The 22307-nt window shown below is 39.5% G+C and overlaps 1 protein-coding gene across 1 annotated transcript in view; it reads left to right on the forward strand.

Moving 5' to 3' along the window:
- The first annotated feature begins 4187 nt into the window (after positions 1-4187).
- The window catches only part of NEMF (nuclear export mediator factor), a 55544-nt gene continuing 37424 nt past the window's right edge, over positions 4188-22307 (forward strand). The window contains exons 1-6 of the mRNA XM_060096258.1: positions 4188-4327; positions 5166-5234; positions 5904-6006; positions 8970-9095; positions 20186-20334; positions 21608-21675. Coding sequence (XP_059952241.1) covers positions 4269-4327; positions 5166-5234; positions 5904-6006; positions 8970-9095; positions 20186-20334; positions 21608-21675 — 574 coding nt within the window. The 5' untranslated portion in view covers positions 4188-4268. The remainder of the gene's footprint in view (positions 4328-5165; positions 5235-5903; positions 6007-8969; positions 9096-20185; positions 20335-21607; positions 21676-22307) is intronic.

A 22307-nucleotide genomic window follows, 5' to 3' on the forward strand; every position in this document is an offset into this window, starting at 1 on the left:
GGGTCCAATCAGCATGGTGTCATCAGTGTAATGGACCAGTGTGATATCTTGTAGAAGGGAAAGATGATCAAGGTCCCTGTGAACTGAATTATGATATAGGGCTGGAGAGTTGATACTCCTGAAGTAGGACAGTGAAGGTGTATTTCTGGCCTTGCCAGCTGAAAGTAAACTGCTTCTGGTGGTCTTTCTAATAGAGATGGAGAAAAAGACATTGCCAGATCAACAGCTGCATAGCAGGGACCAGGGGTTGTGTTAATTTGCTCAAGCAATGAAACCACATCTGGTATATCAACTCCTATTGGAGTCACCACCAGGTTAACCTTACAACAATGCACTGTTATTCTCCAAGATCCATCTGGCTTCTACACAGGCCAGATAGGTGAGTTGAATGGTATGTGGTGGGGATCACCAGCCCTGCATCTTTCAAGTCCTTGATGGTGGCAGTAATCTCTTCAATCCTTCCAGGAATGCAGTATTGCTTTTGGTTTACTATTTCCCTACATAGAGACAGTGGCTTCCACTTGGCCTTTCCCCCATAATTGCCCTCATTCTACAGGTCAGGAAACCTGCGTGGGGATTCTGCTAGTTGCTGAGTATGGGTATTCCACTTATGAGTTCCAGCACTGGGAAAATACCCACATGGTGCATTTGAGGACCCACTGGGCCCACTGTGAGAAAGATCAGAGCTGAAACTCCACTGACCACCTCCTGACCTCCATAAGCCCCTACTCTTGACTGGACCACAGTGATGTTTTGAGTCTCCTGGAATTAGTGTCAGTTCAGAGCCAGTGTCCAGTAATCCCCCCAAAGCCTGATCATTTCCTTTTCCCCAGTGCACAGTTATCCTGGTAAAAGGCTATAGATCCCTTTGGAGAAGTCTGGGAGAAAGATTAACAGTATGCATTTTTGGCAGTGTCCTTCCTCAAGGGGAGCCAGATTTCCTTTCATACAAGGGGTCCTGGTTCTGTAAACTGGCTCAAGTCTGGGAACGACTATGACTCTGTTTTTATCATTTTTGTTCACTTGAGCTACAACTCTTTTGCTTATACAGACCAAGTAAGAATGTAGTAAGCTTCCCATACATTTCACTTCTAGGAACACCGTGATCAAATAGCCAGCACCATTGGTCTCCATGAGTCAGACTACTCTGATTGCTGCTTTGACTCTGCTGTCCACTATGATAATCACACCCAGCTTGCCTCTGGACATGGGGTGCTGCCATTGGACTCTGCCACTCAGGCTCCAATTACTCTCCTTGCATTCAGGCTTCCCAATTCAGTGGCAGCAGTTCCCACTGTAAGTTCTGGCCTGCAGAGAAACATGATCACAGAGCTCTTCAAGGGTGCTGAGGATCCCCTCACAAATTTATTCCTCACCGTTGTGGGGAAAGGAGTGTCCTCTGGGCCAGGGTAGGCCACCCCAAAATGTGCCCCAAAGGCATATTGATTATTTTGAATTACAGTTACTTAAGAAATGGCCAACACAAGAGAGATACTCTCACCCTCCTTTTCCCTGAAAGCAGGAAATAATCTCTCATGTGAAAGATACATTCCCTGCATCTGAAAGTAGAAGGATACCTTTATCACCAGAGATAGGGAATTCAGGCTGAGAAGTCTATATAAATGAACTTTGTTACTTCTTTAATTTACCACCCAAGCCCATATTCTGTTTAGATTCTTCACTAATTAGCACCCAAAACCTAAGTTTTCTTGTCCTGTCAATTCCTTACAAATTTATTTATCTGTCTAAAAAGTATAAAAGCTGCCTGCGTTGGCCACTTCTTAGGTCCCATTTCTAAGAGCCTCCATGTGCATTAATTAAAATGTGGGTTTTTTTTTCCCCTGTTAATTTGTCTAGCATCAATTTTATTATTAGTCCAGCCACAAGAACTCAAAATGGATAGAAGGGGAGATTTCCCCCCAACGCTACACATTGAATATTTCTATGAGTGGAAAGTAAAATTAATAAATTATATCTTATTCTGAATGAAACTATATTGGTTCTTAATGATTGACACTTCATCATTGACCACTTCATCTTCTAGAGATCAGTAAACTTCCAAGTATGCGCTCCAGGTCCCTTTCATCTTGGCACTTACAAATGCAGATACCTTGAGCCAAAGTTAAGGAATGATTCAAAATCTCCTGGTGTGGTGTCCAGGAATTTGCTTTGATTATCTCCATAGTAATCAGTGAATCACACTAAGACTTGAGAATCACAGCTCTAGATGCCCATAAGGCATCCATTAATAATTACCTCTAACTTTTTGGTTGGGACAAATGCCAATGGCACCTGTTTGGATTTCAGATATTCACCTTTATCTTCTCTTTGAAAACTGGAAGATGATTTTCCCATTTCCTATTGCCTCTTATTTTTCCCACAAGTCCTTAAGTATCCCTGGTTCAGAATTTTTTCAAAGTAGAGAAATTACTCCAAAACCCAGAAATGATAGAATTCAATAGTAAATGATAGTTTCTTTATCATTTTTACACTTATCTTCATCTCCTTCTCCCCCTTATGTATTTTCTTGCATTTTACTTCTGAGGCTCATTTTCCTTGACAGACAGAGCAGAAGCAATGTATGGGTTAGTCAAGTGGCTGACTGTCTCAAGTATAACTTAAATTAGTATCCTGCTCCTATCTCATGGGTTTAGGGCCCTAAAGTGGGAGTTTTGCTATGAAGTATTTCAGTTTTTGTTTATGAAGAAGCATCTTTATAAGCATCTTTATGAGTGTTGTCCCTTTCAATGTGGAGTTTATACATGGGTAGCTTTTATGCAAAATATTTAGGCATTATTTGGGTAATGCCTTCAGAGACAACATAAGAACCTTAGCATTGTTTATGTACAGTTAAACCTCTCGCTTTTACTGTTTGCACTACAGTCGACTTGGTTCTCAGTCTTTCCTAAACCCTCCAAATGGTTTATTCCATATTTTGAGCTATTCTGCATGATTTTCTGTGCCATATGTCGCATTAATTCTGCGCTGTACCTGCTACAGTAGTCCCCTTAGCGTCTACAATTCTGTTTCTTCTGAAATGTCAACCTAGCCCTTTTTACTTAGAGTCGCCATCTGCTGGTGGGAACTCTGCTTGCCACTACTTGTAGCCCATAGGCTCTAGACTCCTCCTAGGTCCGAATTCCTTGCCGGGCGCGGTGGCGCGCGCCTGTAGTCCCAGCTACTCGGGAGGCTGAGGCAGGAGGATCGCTTGAGCCCAGGAGTTCTGGGCTGTAGTGCGCTATGCCGATCGGGTGTCCGCACTAAGTTCGGCATCAATATGGTGACCTCCCGGGAGCGGGGGACCATCAGGTTGCCTAAGGAGGGGTGAACCGGCCCAGGTCGGAAACGGAGCAGGTCAAAACTCCCGTGCTGATCAGTAGTGGGATCGCGCCTGTGAATAGCCACTGCACTCCAGCCTGGGCAACATAGCGAGACCCGGTCTCTTTTGAGTTCTTATCTTAAAATAGGCTTTCTTCCCACGTATATATCACAACAATAAGTACCATGTTTACATTCTTGCACGACTGATTTTCCACTGCATCGTGAATTCCTTTGGCGGGGCAATATTGTCTTATTTTTATTTTTAATCTTACTTCACCATTACCTAGCGAAACAATTGAATATTCAGGTTGCCAAGCATTTATGGAGCCCCTATTGTATACCAGGTACTATGCTGAGCCCAGGGGATCCCAATACCTAGACTGGATGAGAATCCCACAATACACCACAAAATGCTCTTCGGAGAGCAAGAAATCAGAATAGGAACTCCTTTTTGAGGGTTGATCTGCTTTGATCATTGAGGGCAAATGTAGGGTGTATGAAATAGTCCACTTCGTTAAATTTCAACACTGTACACGTCAGGGAAAGGGGTCGTTGCTCCTGTACGCAGAGCCCCACCTGGGGAAATCCTCCCAGTGCGCTTCTTGTAAATTGTTATGACCCGCAGGGGTCACTGTGGAGGCTGGCTTGAGTCCCGAAACGCAAGGGAGCAAAGAAACCGGCCTAGTCCATAAGCTTTCCAGGAAGGAATGAAGTTTCAAGAGAATAGTTTGGATCTATTTCGAATTGTTTTGGTACAACGAAAAGGGAGCTGACGACGGACTTGACAGCCGAACACGGCACAAAAGTGACTAAAAGCAGCTCGTTTCAAGGAATATTGGGTCTTCTGCGCGGCCGTAGATCCGCCAAGTGCGCCTGCGCATAAGAGTAGCGGTGTTGAGTCAGGCCGGCGGTGGAGGAAATTGCGGTAGAGACTCTCAAGCCTCGCCATGAAGACCCGCTTTAGCACCGTTGACCTCCGCGCGGTACTCGCGGAGCTGAATGCCCGGTACTGTATGACGGGTGACCAGGCTCGTGCGGGTGGTGCAGGAGGCAGAGGCCATGGCCCCACCGTGGAAACAAGAACGGCCTTATGTTTCCCCTGGGTCCCCCCGGTCCTGTTCTTCTGTGGACCTGGCTAGGCCTGAGTGGGCGAGCGCGTGACATCTTTCCGTGGCCCTCAGGATACAGGGGGGACCCCGGCGGTCGCGTGCCCCACTCCCCGCTCTCGTGGGCTGCTCGTCTCGCCAGGTCTTGCGTCCGGCTTTGGCGGGGCTCTCGGCCTGTCGGCCTGAGTCGCCCGGGTCTGGCAGCAAACGTTTAGTAAAAGACGAGACGCCAGGTGGAGGACCCAGTGTAGTCATTTGCTTCAGAGGTTTTCAGCTTGGTTTGTTAGACGCTCCTCCTCACCGCAAAGAAAGGCAGCATCGCCTTTTGAGCCGGAGGTAACAGATTTGGCCTGAGGTCTGCATTCTAATCTGCTTTCTATTATTCAGCTGTGTGAGCTTTGTCATATTTCTCAGGGCCTCGTTTACATATTTTCTTTTATAATTAAGTGGGTTAGATTTTACTGTATTTCCTAAAATATTTATTGGATCATTTAAAAGACTCAAGGCATTGTATAGTGTTCCTAGAGCTGATAGACCACTTTTGTCTTAAATAGTTACACTCAAGGTTTGGGCTCAGTGTCTAATGGCCTTCAGACTGCACACTGGTTGACTCCGTATCTTTAAAGTCAAAGATCCCCACTTTCGCTGTCTCTACTTACGCCTACAGCTTTAAATTGTGTGAAGTTTTATGTTTCAAATGGTAGCATGATTTGTTACATGTTTCCTTTCTCTTTGCAGCTTGCTAGGAATGAGAGTAAACAATGTTTACGATGTGGATAATAAGACGTATCTTATTCGTCTTCAAAAGTAAGAGCATTTTATAGGCTTGTTTTATCTTTTGTATAATTAAGTATGAGCTTGTTTTTTTTTTTTTTTTTTTTTTTTTTTGCGGTATGCGGGCCTCTCACTGTTGTGGCCTCCCCCGTTGCGGAGCACAGGCTCCGGACGCGCAGGCTCAGCGGCCATGGCTCACGGGCCCAGCCGCTCCGCGGCATATGGGATCCTCCCAGACCGGGGCACGAACCCGTATCCCCTGCATCGGCAGGCGGACTCTCAACCACTTGCGCCACCAGGGAGGCCCTTGTTTGTTTTTTTATAAGACGTATCTTATTCGTCTTCAAAAGTAAGAGCATTTTATAGGCTTGTTTTATCTTTTGTATAATTAAATATGAGCTTGTTTGTTTTTTTTTTTTTTTTTTTTTTTTTTTTTTTCCTTTTTGCGGTATGCGGGCCTCTCACTGTTGTGGCCTCTCCCGTTGCGGAGCACAGGCTCCGGATGCGCAGGCCCAGCGGCCATGGTTCACGGGCCCAGCCGCTCCGCGGCATATGGGATCCTTCCAGACCGGGGCACGAACCCGTATCCCCTGCATCGGCAGGCGGACTCTCAACCACTGCGCCACCAGGGAGGCCCTTGTTTGTTTTTTTTAACCTGAGTTAGTGCTGCCCTAAAAAAGTTTTGACTTTTTTCTTCTACAGACCAGACTTTAAAGCTACACTTTTACTTGAATCTGGCATACGAATTCACACAACAGAATTTGAATGGCCTAAGAATATGATGCCGTCTAGTTTTGCCATGAAGGTAAGTTTTAAGTTATACTTGAAGCTAAATTTTAAGGCCCTGAGATTGGTCACTAACAATTGAAATTATAAATGGGTTTTTCTTCACTGTTATAAATAAAATAGAGATAAAATAGAGTAGTTGATAGATACTGGATGAATAAAGGTGATGTTTATTAACTTCTCCCTTTTACCCTTCACGCCACTTTGTGTGCCACATCTTTATGTTCCCACAGTTAGCGTTCAAATTCAAGCTTTTATAATGCTGGACATTATAGCCATTTAACTCTACTACTCTTCTCACTATCAAAACAATTCTGTATTAGACCAACAGTGATTTTTCTAAAGCATCATTTTCATTAGTTTTCCCACGTTTTATTATTCTCTAATTGCTGAATCCATATCCTATACCCCAGCATTCTTGGCTTTCTGTAATCTGCCCTCCTCCCTCCTTCCCTAGCCTTGTCTTCCACAGCTCACTTTTCAGCTACCAATCTGTATTTTGTTGGAATACTCAGTGACATTAGTATGCTACCAACCATATCTTTTTACTTTTCACTTTTGTTTTTACTATTAAAATGAGATCCCGCATTTGTGGATGTATTACCCTTTCGCTTATTGACACAAGAGATACACTGAAAAGCTCATGATGCAGAGGAAAGACATTAGAGTCAGATATACCTAACTTTGAATTAATGGTGTTGCTGCTGAATAATTTTATAACCTGGAAATTTTACTTAACCTCTTGGAACTTGTTTCTTTAAATGTGAAATGTAGATAATGCCTCCCTCATGGGGTTATTGGTGAGGATTAATTGAAGTTACATGTAAAGCACCTAACACAATGCCTGACACATAATAGGGCTCCATATGTATTAATTTCCTTCTTCCTCTCCTCCTCACTTTCCTTCAGAAATTTATTTGTTTTGGCATTGTGTTATTTCATTAGAGGCTTTACAGAGAAGATCCTTATCCCCAGCAACTTAGAATCTGTTTTGGATTACACGTTAGGTAAGTGTTTCCCAAATCACAAGGCCTGTCACAAAATTATCAAATTCTTAAAAGTTTAATTTACTTAATAGTAACCCAAAATGGTTCTATTTTGGGGATTGTCCTTAATAATAATGACACTTTATATTTGTATAGTACTTTTCAAAGAATAATGCATACTTCATTTAAGTTGTTTAATAACTTGCATATGAAGAACTAATATTGTTTCAGTTTTACATATGATATAACAGATAATAAGATATATGATACTGGGACTGTGTAAACATCCCCAAACGAGGCTACATCAATAGGAGGTCAGACACTCAAAAAAAAAAAAAAAAAAAAAACTTAGAATTTAATGAGTTAGGTGTACATGTCAATCTAAATGTGTATAAAAATTCTCTCCAATGGAGCAGACAATGTTAAGTACTTTATAAATAACTAAAAGAGCTGCTACTGTTGTATGTCACAGGCAGGGTCATGTTTAGTACATGGTAAATCACAGTGATTGTTCCTAATTCTCACATTTGGGGATGCCAGCTGTAGCTTTGTGGCACTGACAGAAGCTTGTTTTCACCAAGCTGCTAGTAGGGAAATAAAGAAAAAACAAGTTTTACATATGTATTATATGTCCATCTATACTCATGATAATTTTCCCTTTTTCACCATTCTGTGGTGTGGACTTCTGTTCCATTCAAGGATGCCTTTTATCTTCATTTTAACTTTATTTTTCTCAAAATATTACTGGGGGAATTGATTATGATTTTCACCTGGAGATTTAAAGACAGCCCTGAATGTAGGTCACTGTTTAAATCAAAATTAATATAGGCCACTTTTAAATGGGAACTATTGAATTTAGGAGGGAGAGATTATTCTATGAAGGTTGAAAAGTCTTACATCTGCCTGAATATATGTGAGTATATAATTCTGCCTGAATACATAAAATGAGAATTTTAGTCAATTTGAACTATAGATCTGGAGAAGAACTCCTCTTAGTTATGAAAGAATTGGCATTAATTTGAAGAATGACCTGTATATTCTTCTTCTTCTCCTTTTTCTTTAAGATGGTTTTAGTTTAAATTCTCTGTAAAATTTGTTTTGGATTTGAGGCTTGAAGAAAAGAAAGCATTCTTTCTTTCTGGTCTTGACTAAGGGATCTTTCAAATTCACATTTAGAAACAATTGTAAAAAATTTTTTTTAGGAGCTACAGAGTAGTCTTGTTTTTGGTCCATGTCATACTTAAATATTTGTACATGTAATATAAAACAGTAGGTATTTACCAAGTAAATTGTCTTTGGGTTTAACATGTTAATTTTAATTGTTTGTAAGAATAAGAACATTATGACTAGGGATAAGAAGAATGGGATTTGATAAAGGATAGGAGTTACTACATTTGGATTTGAGCTAGGTTGTTCAAAAGCCTGGAGTTAGTACCACAAAAGTTCTGTTTGGGTTTTATTAATAAAGTTTGTGGGAATAGAGGGTAATTGGTTGTAAGTTGGAGGACTAATTTATAGAATTCCAATCAGCTCCTGGTTCAGAATTTGTATTTGAAGTGAAAGATTAGTGGAAACCACTAGTTAATCTTCAACACAAACACACGAAAGGAAATTTGGGATACTTAAAAAATTTCAGTAGAAAGAGGCTTAAAAAATAGTTACAGCTTTATGTGAGGTCCTCAGAATAAGAACGGATTTATTTAGCAGTGGTGTAAAGCAACAACGTAAACTTCGCTATAGGTCTCTTATTGTCTACTTAAAAATTGGATATAAAATACTGTTTCAGAGTTAGCAGTCAGAGTTGTCTGAAATAAAATGTGTTTCCTCTGATTATGATTCTGTAAGTTTTAATTTTGACTATACTGTTTTATCTGTTAGTCTTAAGATGTTATTCTTGATGGAAATGAAAAAAAGAAACTTAATTATAAACCAATACCGAATGACTAGGAATTCGCTTTTACTATATAAATGCCTTTTTTCTTCTCTTTCTTGCTAGTGCCGAAAACATTTGAAGAGTCGGAGATTAGTCAGTGCAAAACAGCTTGGTGTGGATAGAATTGTAGATTTTCAATTTGGAAGTGATGAAGCTGCTTATCACTTAATCATTGAGCTCTATGACAGGGTAAGTTAAATTTGGGGGATGGGGTGAGGAGAATTATTATATTGTTAATTATTCATGTGATAGTGCTGTAAAACATGGGCAGGGAACATTTTTTTCTTCTCAAAGGCCATTGATACACTAGGATAATAAAGTGCAACAAAAATAAAATGTGATTTTCCATTAATCTTCCTTTTTATCTGGAGGCCAGAATTTAGGCAGACCGTAGCCATTTAAAATAGCATTTGAGGGACTTCCCTGGTGGTCCAGTGGTTAAGACTCTATGCTTCCACTGCAGGGGGCGCAGGTTTAATCCCTGGTCTGGGAACTAAGATCCTGTATGCCATGTGGCGTGGCCAGAAAAAAAAAAAAATGAAAAAGAACAAAAACAATAATAAAACAGTGTTTGGGGCCTCCCTGGTGGCGCAGTGGTTGAGAGTCCGCCTGCCGATGCAGGGGATACGGGTTCGTGCCCTGGTCTGGGAAGATCCCACATGCCGCGGAGCGGCTGGGCCCGTGAACCATGGCCGCTGGGCCTGCGCGTCTGGAGCCTGTGCTCCGCAACGGGAGAGGCCACAACAGTGAGAGGCCCGCATACCGCAAAAAAAAAAAAAAAAAAAAAGTGTTTGAATGGAGGAGACGAACATCCGAGAACTGAAGAAATTATCTACTACTTTACATTTCAGGACTAGAGTGGTACAACCAGCAAATTGTCAAATAGTTTTGTCATAAATAAGACTGCAGTTGAGACTCAGGGACGTTGCCATGTTTTCAGTGTCATCAGTCATAAGAGGAAGACTACTGATGGCTTCACCATTCTTGCTTCTTGCCTCTTAATCCTTCCATTTAGTTACCTGTTCTATCTTGGAAATGTTTCATGAACTATCTACAGCAAAATAAATTCCATTTGCATCAAAAATTTAAATATAAAAAGTGGAACCATAGAAGTACTAGGTGAAAATATGGATTAAGATATATGAATTTGGGATGAAAAAGACTTTTAAGCCTAACAGTGAAAACAAATATTGATAGATATGACTGCTTAATTTTAAAGCTGTGTAAGGCAATTTAACTGTGTAAGGCAGAAAACACCATGAACTATTGATATATATATCAAAAGTGAAAAACTGGGGAAAAATATTTTAACTTGTATGGTAAATAAAATTCTCATAATCCTAATATGTAGTTTTCACAAACGGTTCAAGTGGAAAAATGGGTAAAGTGCTTGACTACACAATTCAAAAAAGAATAATACAAATGGCTTATGAAAGCATGAATACTGTATAAATTAACAAATTACTGAAAGGTAAAAATGATATTTTTCTTCCTCCCCTTTTTTTCTTTCTCTGTCAATATATAAATGGTTGGAAAGTTTGACAATAACCAGTATTATCAAGACTGTACAGGGAATTCCCTGGTGACCTAGTGGTTAGGATTCTGGGCTTTCACTGCCGTGGCCTGGGTTCAGTCCTCGGTCAGGGAACTGAGATACTGCAAGCTGTGCAGCGTGGCCAAAAAAAAAAAAGGGGGGAGAGAATTAAAAAAAAAAAAAGATGTACGAGAGCAAGGGTAGATTAGAACATTATTTTTGGAAGATTGTTTGACAGTATATAACATGATTTTTAAAGTTTATGTGTGTAACCTTTGACGCAGGAATTCCACTTCTAGCAATTTATCATAAGAAACGTTTGAGGCAAGTGCTCAGGAAGGACCATACCATAGTCTTTATAGTGTTTATAATAGTTAAAACTTGGAAAGAAGCTAAATGTCTTTGTTTTTTTGTTGTTTTTTGCTTTTTCTCCATTTCTCTGTGACTGTCATCTCTTTTTTTTTTATTATTAGTTTCTACTTTATAACAAAGTGAATCAGTCATACATATACATCTGTTCCCACATTCCTTCCCTCTTGCATCTCCCTCCCTCCCACCCTCCCTATCCCACCCCTCCAGGCGGTCACAAAGCACCGAGCTGATCTCCCTGTGCTATGCGGCTGCTTCCCACTAGCTATCTACCTTACGTTTGGTAGTGTATATATGTCCATGCCTCTCTTTCGCTTTGTCACAGCTTACCCTTCCCCCTCCCCATATCCTCAAGTCCATTCTCAAGTAGGTGTGACTGTCATCTCTTAAATGTTCCCATTTATTTCTTGCATGAGTCACTTGGGCTGGACTTATCACAGCTCTTAAGTGGAAATTGGTCCCTAGTTGTTCCTCATGTGTGGACTTTTTCACTTCCAGCTAGACTCCAAGCGACTCCATTATTCAAAACTAAATTTCCTTGAATAAGAGGTTGGTTAAATAATTAAGGGAGACCCGAATAATAGAATGTGTAATTTTTAAAAATAATATTGAGCTGTTTGTTTTTTTTCTTTCTTATCAATGTTTTTTACCACATGCTTTTAATCATTTTAAGGTTTTTGTTAGATATATGACACATACATTATAAGTGTGCACTTTAGTGAACTATCAGAAGTGGACATACCTGTATTAGTTATTGACCTGGATGTGGAACCGGGACCGTGAGACCACCTGCTGATCCTTGCACTTGTCTTTAATTGTTTATGCACTTCTCTTTGCCACTAATTCCTTTACCCATCTTTCTGACCCCCTCCCCTGCAGGCAGCAGCAGCTACAGCTGCAGTGGCTGCTCTCCTGGAATTGATTTTTGTATGTGGTCTCAGGTAGTGGTCAATTTAAAAAAAAATTTGTATGATAACCTTTTTAAAACCTTTTTTGTTTTGAAATGATTATAGATTCACAGGAAGTTGGAAAGATAGAACAGAGAGGTCTGGTGTACCCTTCACCCAGTTCCCCTCAGTTGTTACATCTTACATAATTATATTACAATAACAAAATCAAGAAATCAGTATTGGTACAATGTATGCATATAATTCAATGCATTTCACCATGTTTGTAGATTCATGTAACCACTGCAATCAAGATACAGAATTCTTCCATTACCACAGAGATCTTCCTTGTGGTACCCCTTTGTAATAACACCCACCCCTCTTCCTCCCATCCCTGCACCCTGGCAACTACTAATTTGTTCCATCTCCATAATTTTGTCATTATAAATTGGGTCTTTAACAAAGAAGGCAGTCTCAGAACCTTGCTGAAAAGGACATACCAGATAGTCTTAAGTAGGAGTTGATAAACTTACAGCCTTTGGCCCCCTTTTTGTAAAGCCTGTGAGTTTAAGAATGGTTTTTACAATACATTTTAAAAGAGCTCTTTAAAAAGAAAGAAGAGGGCCTCTCTGGTGGCGCAGTGGTTGAGAGTCCGCCTGCCGATGCAGGGGATACGGGTTCGTGCCCCGATCTGGGAGGATCCCATATGCCGCGGAGCGGCTGGGCCCGTGAGCCATGGCCGCTGGGCCTGCGCATCCGGAGCCTGTGCTCCGCAACGGGAGAGGCCACAACAGTGAGAGGCCCGCATACCGCAAAAAGGAAAAAAAAAATAAATAAATAAAAATAAAAAAATAAAAAGAAAGAAGAATATGCAACAGAAACCATATGTGGCCCACAAACCCTAAAATATTTATTATCTTGCCTTTTATGGGAAAATTTTGCTGACCCCTGCTCTTAAATAATAGACTCATATTGTCTGAGCTAATATTGCTTGGACAGATGCCAGACTGTATCAGGGATGCCAAGTTAGGATTTTTAAGATTCTTTTTAGTCTAGAAGCAGATGCCTTCATGAAAATAGAGTGTTAACCTATGATCTAGGACAATCAGAATTGATTACACAGGACTGAATAAACTGGGGAGAATCTGATTGTGGTTATTTTTTTCAGAATGTTGTTGATATTATTTTTATGATAGTTCTATGATAAAGCCCTTCTGACGTGTAACTTAGTAACTATACTAGTGCTAGTTGGAGTGATACATTCTTTAAATGGTAGTCTGCTCTCTTTGGTCCCTTAGAATTTAGGAACACTTGCCTTTTACTGAGATTGTTTTACTGCTCAAGACAATGTGTCTATTTACATAGGTTCAAGAAGAATTTGTCCTTTTTACCAGGTTACAATTAGGCAAATTGATTGTGTAGCCAAGGTCAAACCTAGAGTGTCTGTCACATTTGAGAATAAATCTCATTCAGTTAGGTGTGAAAAGCTCACCACTAAGGAAAAAAGGTTATACTTCATATGTAAAGCCAGTGTCCACAAAGCCCTCCTGAGAACCTAGTCTTGTACCTTATCTGTGGCATATATATAGGATCCTAGCCTGCAGGAAGTAAGGAAGGTCACTTCTTGTAGATTTGCGTGACTTCACATAGAGAAGAATTTACTTACATTTATAGGTGCACCACAGACAAAACCAGTAGTGATTTTTTCTTTTCTTTTTTTGGTTTCCATAGCTTTGAGTTAGAAGCAAATAGTAATTTTTAAGTCTCTGGAATAATAGAGACTATTGAAGATATAATTCCAAATTTCTTATGAATTCTTCAGGCAGCAGTGATTATTAAGGCTTCAGTAACTGCTTGATACCATGTGGCTCTAGATTTGCTGTCTATAGTTTAAGGAGGTTTATATATATTAGTTAACATTTCTTGCTGCACTTGTGTAAATAAATCAGTCCAAGAAACAAAGTAGCTTTTTCTGTGTATATGTGTAATCAAAAATAATTTGAGATGTTGTAATCATGAGAGGAGACTGTTAAAAATTATCCAAAATTTGAAAAGAGACAAAAAGGACAAAATGTCATTTTAGTATCCTGCCAGGTGTTGTCTAGTGTTGTCTAGCCAGCACTCCTGGGGATTCTAGGGATGGTTTTTTTTTTTTTTTTTGGCTGCGTTGGGTCTTTGTTGCTGCGCATGGGCTTCCTCTAGGTGCAGCGAGCGGGGACTGCTGTTCCTTGCGGTGGGCAGGCTTCTCATTGTGATGGCTTCTCTTGTTGCGGAGCGCAGGCTCTAGGCGTGAGGGCTTCGGTAGTTGCAGCACACGGGCTCAGTAGTTGTGGCTCGCAGGCTTAGTTGCTCCACGGCATGTTGAATCTTCCTGGACCAGGGATCGAATCCATGTCCCCTGAATTGGCAGGCAGATTCTTAACCACTGTGCCACCAGGGAAGACCCTGCTATTTACTCTTGATTAGGCTCTTTTACAACTCGTTAAGGGTGGACTTTAATTTATAGAAAACTGATAGCAATACAAATAATTCTTGCCTGATAGCAATGAAAATTAATTTCATCTAGTAGAGATTCAAATTATCTCTGTCCAGAGAAAAGATATCCCCAGAGGTTGCAGTTTTATTGCCCTAAATTGGCAATCTTACACAATCATTCTTTTCTCACCCACTCTAAGTAGTCCACTTACTTCATTTCTCTTAGAACCAGTTTTGTCATCTAGTTCTCTCATTAATTAGTTGAATAACTTTTTGGCAGTTATAAAAATAGTATATTGTTTTCTGGTGACCACTGTTTCTGTTGAAACCAGTGTCAGTCATACTGTTGCTCCTTTGAAGGTAATCTCTCCTTTTTATCTGGGTGCTTTAAATTTTTTTCTCTTTGTCTTTGATTTTCAGTAGTTTGCTGTATGTCTAGTTGATTTTCCTTTGTAATTACCTTCTGGGGTTCACAGTGCTTCTAGAATCTGTGAGTTGGTGTTTTTCATCAGTATGGGAAAATTCAGTCATATTTTCTTTCGATCTATCTTCCAATTCACTAATTTTATTGCTATCAGGCAAGAATCATTTGGAATCATTTGTAATTGCTCTATTATCTGATTCCTCTGATGTCTGTTTTATAGTCTGTTGTTCTTTTAACTATAATTACATTGTATTGTCTCCTCCCATGCCTGGTTACTTTATCGTGTGCCAGGCACTGAGTAGGAAAAGTAATAGATAAATCGTGAGACCTGGAACGATGTTATCTTCCTTTAGAGAGGATATTTGCTTTAGACAGGTAGCTAAGGACACAAGTAATCCCATATTACCTTACTCCAATCAAGAATTGAATTGATTAGGAGCTGGGTGTGGGAAAGCTGGAAAATTTCCAGTTCACTCCTCCTGGGATGCAGCCTTTTGGGGTCAGTATTCATAGCTGAACTTATCAGGGATAAATCCCCTTAGCCCCTACCCCTTTCACTTGGACCCTGAACTCAAATTTTTATTCTCCTTAGTTGTCCTGTGAGCCTATCAAAATTCACGCTCAGCTTCCCAGCCTGTCAGCTGATTCTTTTTTTTTTTTTTTTTTTTTTTTTTGCGGTATGCGGGCCTCTCACTGTTGTGGCCTCCCCCGTTGCGGAGCACAGGCTCCGGACGCGCAGGCTCCGGACGCGCAGGCTCAGCGGCCATGGCTCACGGGCCCAGCCGCTCCGCGGCATATGGGATCCTCCCAGACCGGGGCACGAACCCGCATCCCCTGCATCGGCAGGCGGACTCTCAACCACTTGCGCCACCAGGGAGGCCCTTGCGCCACCAGGGAGGCCCAGCTGATTCTTAACTGTTAGATAAATGATCCTAGGGAAGAAGTAGCTCTAAGTGTGGAGCTCACCTTTCTGAGTTTTCCTCTCCTAGATTTTGATCCTATAAATGTTTACTGCCTGTTTGCATTTTTTTGTTTCTTAAGAGACTTGCTTTGTATCTTGTCCAGTTTTTCTTTTTCTCAGTAGGACAATAGTTAGAATTATCTAGACTACCATTTAAATTAAAAATGTTTATACAAGTAGTACACAAATACATTCTCAGTATATAGAAAAGTTTGTAGAATTAAAATTGAATGTCTTATCACCCCTGGCCCAACCAGTTCCTCATCCCAAAGTAACCACTGTTATGTTTGGTGTCCTATTTATGATTCCTTTCCCCCACTCCCGCCCACCCCAATTAAAAAACAAGAGAAGGTTTTTTTCATTGGGGGGGAGAAATCTCTAGAATGTAGCTAATTGCAGGCTGCCTTAGGTTTAACTCAATGTGAAGTTTAAGTTATATATCAGACATGGGCCTTTCCTTTTTTTTCTTTTTTTCCTTTTTCAATTTAAACTTAGCACTTAATGATGTAAAATTTCTTTCCACAGAATAAAAAGTCTTTATTATCATTTAAAAATTTAAATAATTTTTTATAGTAATACTAGATTTGTAGAAAAGTTGCAAAGATAATAAAGAAAATTCCTGTATACCCTTCACTTAGTTTCTCTTAATGTTAACATCTTTTTTTTTTTTTTTTTTTCTTTTTGTGGTATGCGGGCCTCTCACTGCTGTGGCCTCTCCCGTTGCGGAGCACAGGCTCCGGATGCGCAGGCCCAGCGGCCATGGCTCACGGGCCCAGCCGCTCCGCGGCATATGGGATCCTCCCAGATCGGGGCACGAACCCGTATCCCCTGCATCTGCAGGCGGACTCTCAACCACTGCGCCACCAGGGAGGCCCTAATGTTAACATCTTATATAACCATGGTACCTTTGTCAAAACTGAGAAATTCACATTGGTACATTACTGCTAATTAAACTACAGACTTTATTTGGGTTTCACCAGTTTTTCTACTCATGTTCTTTTTTCTGTTCCAGGATAGAACAGAATTCAATCCAGGATAGCCCCTTGCATTTAGGGTCTTTCTGTTTTGAAGGCTCTGTGCAATTGGCATGTGTACTGTCTAGGTTCCAGAGGTCCACTTAGTGATGAGTTTGGAATAGATATTCAGGATTTATATATGAGAGTATGTGCTTGGGAACTTTCAGTACTCACTGTGGTATTTAAGGGAAGTATGTTGGTTGATTCTTACGGTAGATCTTGAAGATTGCTCTCTCCTCTCTTTATTCCAGGGTCTGAGATTCTAGCCTTCATGTCTGGAATTTTGATGTATGGTTTATCTAGAGTTGATCAGACGTTGCGTAAAGAGGCTGTTGCTATTCAGACTCACTTAAGAAAGTCAGTTTATTAATTTGTGAAAAGAAGTTTCCAGTAAGAAAGACTCTGGAGAAAGTAAGATTAGAAAATGGATTATTGAGTACATCAGAGACAAGTGCAGTATTTCCCCAAGTAAGTTCCTCGACACCACTTCCATATGATAATAGCCTAGAAAAATGGTTCCCCTAGTCATAAAAATTTGAAGAACCTTGAGGATAAATAAGGTAAATATTTTTTTTTAACTCTAGGACTTACCAGTGCCTTTAATATGATCGTGTGATGTATACATCCCCTAGGGAAGGATATGTTACATAGAATTTCCAAAACTTACTAGATCACAGAATTTTTTTCTTTTTAATGGGAGTAGTGGAAACCATCTTAACAGAATACTTTTGGGAAACCTTGGTTTAAAGAAAGCCCTCTGAGGGAAGTAACTGCCTTACTGGAATCTTCCAGATGTTCTTGATAACTGCACAATTTGATTCAACAAACATTTATTGAGCACTTTCTATGTGCCAGGTCCTATGGCCAGGTCTGTTTTTCAAGTCACACCTTTATGAACCAATCAGACACTATACGGACTTCTATCTAAGACTCCTACTTTCCTTCTCCAGTTAACATTTCTGTTCTTTAAGTTAAATGTTTAAATTTCTAAATGCATGATTTCTTTGAAGTTAGAACCTTTAGCAGTAGGTCCTACTCTTTCAACACCTAGTAACTTCAGGTTATCTACAGGCATTCCTCATTTTACTGAGCTTTGCTTTATGCTTCTCATATACTGCGTTTTTTACGAATCGAAGGTTTGTGGCAGTCCTGCATCAAGTAATTTTTTGCTGTCAGTGCCATTTTTCCAACAGCATTTGCTCACATTATGTCTCTGTCACATTTTTTAAATTCTTACAATATTTCAAACTTTTTCATTACTATTGTATTTTTTTTTTTTTTTTTTTTTGTGGTACGCGGGCCTCTCACTGCTGTGGCCTCTCGCATTGCGGAGCACAGGCTCCGGACGCGCAGACTCAGCGGCCATGGCTCACGGGCCCAGCTGCTCCGCGGCATGTGGGATCTTCCCGGACCGGGGCACGAACCCGTGTCCCCTGCATCGGCAGGCGGACTCTCAACCACTGCGCCACCAGGGAAGCCCTACTATTGTATTTTTATGGTTATCTGTGATCAGTGATCTTTAATGTTACTACCAACAACTCACTGAAACCTCAGATGATGGTTAGCAGTTCTTTTTTTTTTTTTTTGCTGTACGCGGGCCTCTCACTGCTGTGGCCTCCCCCATTGCGGAGCACAGGCTCCGGACGCACAGGCCCAGCGGCCATGGCTCACGGGCCCAGCCTCTCCGCGGCATGTGGGATCTTCCCAGACCGGGGCACGAACCCGTATCCCCTGCATCGGCAGGCGGACCCTCAACCACTGCACCACCAGGGAAGCCCGGTTAGCAGTTCTTAACAATAAAGTACTTTTAAATTAAGGTACGTACCTTGTTTTTTAAAGTATATTATTATCTTTATACACTATATTATACATTGTGTTATGATACATTATATTTTACATTATATTATTTTTTCTTTTTTTTTCTTTTTATTTCTTTTTTTTTCTTTTTATATTTTTATCTTTTCAAACCCTTGTGTCGAGGGCTGACTTTCAATAGATCGCAGTACATTATATTATTAAACATTACAATATAGTGTAAACATAACTTTTATATGCACTGGGAAACCAAAAAATTCGTGTTACTTGCTTTATTGAAATATTTGCTTTATTTTGGTGGTCTGGAACCAAACCTGCAATAACGTCAAGGTATGCCTGTATATTTGTGATCAAGGTGAATGGTGGCCCCATCTAGTGAACATTATCTTGCAGCCTGTTATTCCTCATGAGATTGGGGCTGTTCCCACCGTCTTCTGGGACCACCTTCTGAGTACTTGCTAAGGCATTTGTGACTATTTATTTTCATGGATGCTTCTTTGTATTTTAATTATACAACAACCTTCACTGTCTATAATAAATTTGGAAGTTTGTGTTTTTTGGGCAGTTTTATTTTCATTAGGTTTCTCGCCTATTTTTTATTGAAAAGATTATGTAACAATATTAAGTTTTAAAAAGACTTTTTAATCCTCACTCTTTAATAAGTATTCTAATTTTTCCGGTGTTTGCCTTCCACTTCCCAGGATACATTTGCCTTCTATTTCCCAGGATACAGGATTTTTTTGTCTTCCTATTTTTTACTTAACATTATAAACATTTTCCTACTCTTTTTACATAGTCTTTTTTCAAAGAATCAATTTTATTTATTTATTTATTTTTGGTTGTGTTGGGTCTTCGTTGCTGTGCACAGGCTTTCTCTAGTTGCATCGAGTTGGGGGCTACTCTTCACTGCGGTGTGCGGGCTTCTCAATTCTGGTGGCTTCTCTTGTTGTGGAGCACAGGCTCTAGGCACACGGGCTCTAGTTGTGTAGTTGTGGCACATGGGCTTAGTTGCTTTGTGGCATGTGGGATCTTCCCGGACCAGGGCTCGAACCTGTGTTCCCTGCATTGGCAGGCAGATTCTTAACCACTGCACCACCAGGTAAGTCCTACATAGTCTTCTTAAGTTAACAGCTTTTAAATATTTTGTCGTATTGGTATAATTTATTTATCAATATCTCCAATTTTTACATTTAGGCTGTTTGCAGTTTTTTTCTATTGTAAGTTAGATGCAGTTTAAGCATGTAGCTTCTGGTTTTATTGAGTTATTACACTAAGCCACATAACCAAGTGTGGAATTCCTTGGTCAAAGGGTATAACGACCTTTATTGATTTTTCCATATAACTAATTGCTATTCAAAGACAAATTGCAGGTGAAAGTATAAATAGCTCTGTGTTTGGCTTCTGAAATATATGTTGTTTTTCTTAATAAGCCACAGTGTTTGTAGATTTGCCTCAACCAAGTGCAACATTAAGTTCAATTGGTGGTCATCAAGGTGTTAATTGATTATTCTGTTTCTAATAGTGACCTCTGCAGAACCACCAGGCAATGAGTTTAATGTTGCTCTAGATTCCTTCATTATGTTTCAAACTTGGGGTGTTTAGATTTATTTTATTTCATAGTCTGTGCTGGGCAAGCGCAAGGAGCACTGTTTAGATGCAACTCAAATGCTTTGTGTTTGTAACTTCATTTCTGTATCCTTGATTGGGTTTTTACGAGACTACATTTTCTTTCTCAATTTTTAAGAAGATTTAAGAATGATTTGGGAAAAGCATTAAATTATATTTTATTCTATTACAGGGGAACATTGTTCTTACAGATTATGAGTACCTAATTTTAAATATCCTAAGATTTCGAACTGATGAGTCAGATGATGTTAAATTTGCTGTTCGTGAACACTATCCAGTTGATCATGCTAGAGCTGCCGAACCTTTGCTTACCTTGGAAAGGTAACATGTTTGTTTATTAACTCATTTCCTATTGTATTACATAGGAAAATAGATCATATGTCAGAATATGAAAGAACTGTCACATAAGAAAATATTTTGTTTACTTGCATAAAATAAATTTGGGCTGCTTGAACTACATAAGTGTGCGCTTAAATGTAAGCAATTAAGCCTTATTTGGGAGTAGCAAATGTATGTTTTTTTAATCTAAGTTTGGTGTTACTTCAGATGTTTGTGATTTCTTGGTAAAGTGGGGGAATTTATTAGCTGTTCTGTGAGAAGACAAATGGATATCTTGGCAGAGCGCAAAAGGAGATAGGAATTCTGGTTTAGCTAAAAAATAGGAGTATGGTGGGATAAGGTGCTGACTATAAGTGTACTCTTCTGGCTGGAAGGCTTTGCTAATAGGCTACAGCAGTGGTTTTCAAAGTTTAGAATGCATCAGAATCACCTAGAGGGCTTGGTAAAATATAGATCCCCCCACTCCCGCCAGGTTTTAAGTAGATCTGGTGTAGATCCCAGGAATTTAACATTTCTAACAAGTTTGCAGGTGAGGTTGATACTGATTTGGGGGGGGGAATACTGTGGCCTACAGCATCCTTGAGTTCTTTCTAAATGTTTAATTAGGTAAAGCCATTTCAGGTGTTAAGATATATCACCAGGGAGGGATAATTTGGGAGATTGGGATTGACATATACACACTACTGTATGTAAAATAGATAACTAATAAGAACATGCTATATAGCACAGGGAACTCTACTCAGTACTCTGTAATGGCCTATATGGGAAAAGAATCTAAAAAAAAAAAGAGTGGATATATGTATTGATATATGTATAACTGATTCACTTTGCTGTACACCTGAAACTAACACAACATTGTGAATCAACTACAATAAATTTTTTTTTAAAAAACCCATATATCACCAGTCTCCACAAACTACATTTAACTGTTGCATAAAAATGTGTCTTTCATGTCATATATGGGCATGCTGACGATAAGCAGTATGACTTAGTTGAAAAAGTATTGATGTTCCTTGGAAAACTTGGTTTCAAGTCCCAGTCTGCTGTTCAGGAACCTACTAAACTTAGATAAGTTACTTTTATGATCCTTTTTTTTTTTTTTTTTTTACCTATAAAGTGAACTAACTCCTCTTATATTTTAGGGTATTTTGAAGATCAGGCAAATTGATGCATATGAAAGTACTGTGAACATGAATATGGCTGTAGGGTTTATTAAATATAAGATAGTAAGGGGTGTGTCAATTTTGTTTCACAGATTGACTGAAATAATAGCCAGTGCACCTAAGGGTGAACTACTGAAGAGAGTTCTTAACCCATTACTTCGTGAGTAACCCTATATAGAGCAATGAATTGTTTGTAAGATAATATGGTTTCTTAGAAATATATGTAACACATTGAAATCTAGTTCTAGTAGAAAGTTAGAACAACTTGATAAATGTAGAAAGGAGTTTAAAATGATCTTTTGAGTAAATAAGTGTTTATTTTCAAGGAAAGAGAAATTTGTTATACCATATGAACTTTGACCTTTATGTTACGTCTTATTTAAAAGCAATACAGTTATGTAAACAAACTATGTTATCTAGCACTTGAGCGCCAGCTGTAGTTTTCTAAGAAATCTTTTTTTTGTATTTTGTTTTTTTCAGTGTCTGTCTTTTTGGTGTAACAGTCACTTAGCTTGGTTGGGTTTTCTTTGTTTTGCTTTTTGTTTTTTATTGGTGAGTCTCAGGGCATTCCGGGGTCTGCCAGGTGCTGCTGATAACCAGGGTAAAGATAATCTAATCAACTTTTACACTTGAGAAAATCATCACTTATCCCTATACTAAGGAATCTGGGGAGGACATATGAGAAGGCAGGTACCATTGATTACTACAGGAGTTACTGTTTAGAATGCATTAAAAAAGTTATCTTTAAAACTTTACATCTATTAGTATAGCATGTGTAAAATTTGTAAGTTT

The sequence above is a fragment of the Mesoplodon densirostris genome, chromosome 4 (assembly GCF_025265405.1).
Source record: "Mesoplodon densirostris isolate mMesDen1 chromosome 4, mMesDen1 primary haplotype, whole genome shotgun sequence".
NCBI classification, from domain to species: Eukaryota; Metazoa; Chordata; class Mammalia; order Artiodactyla; family Ziphiidae; genus Mesoplodon; species Mesoplodon densirostris.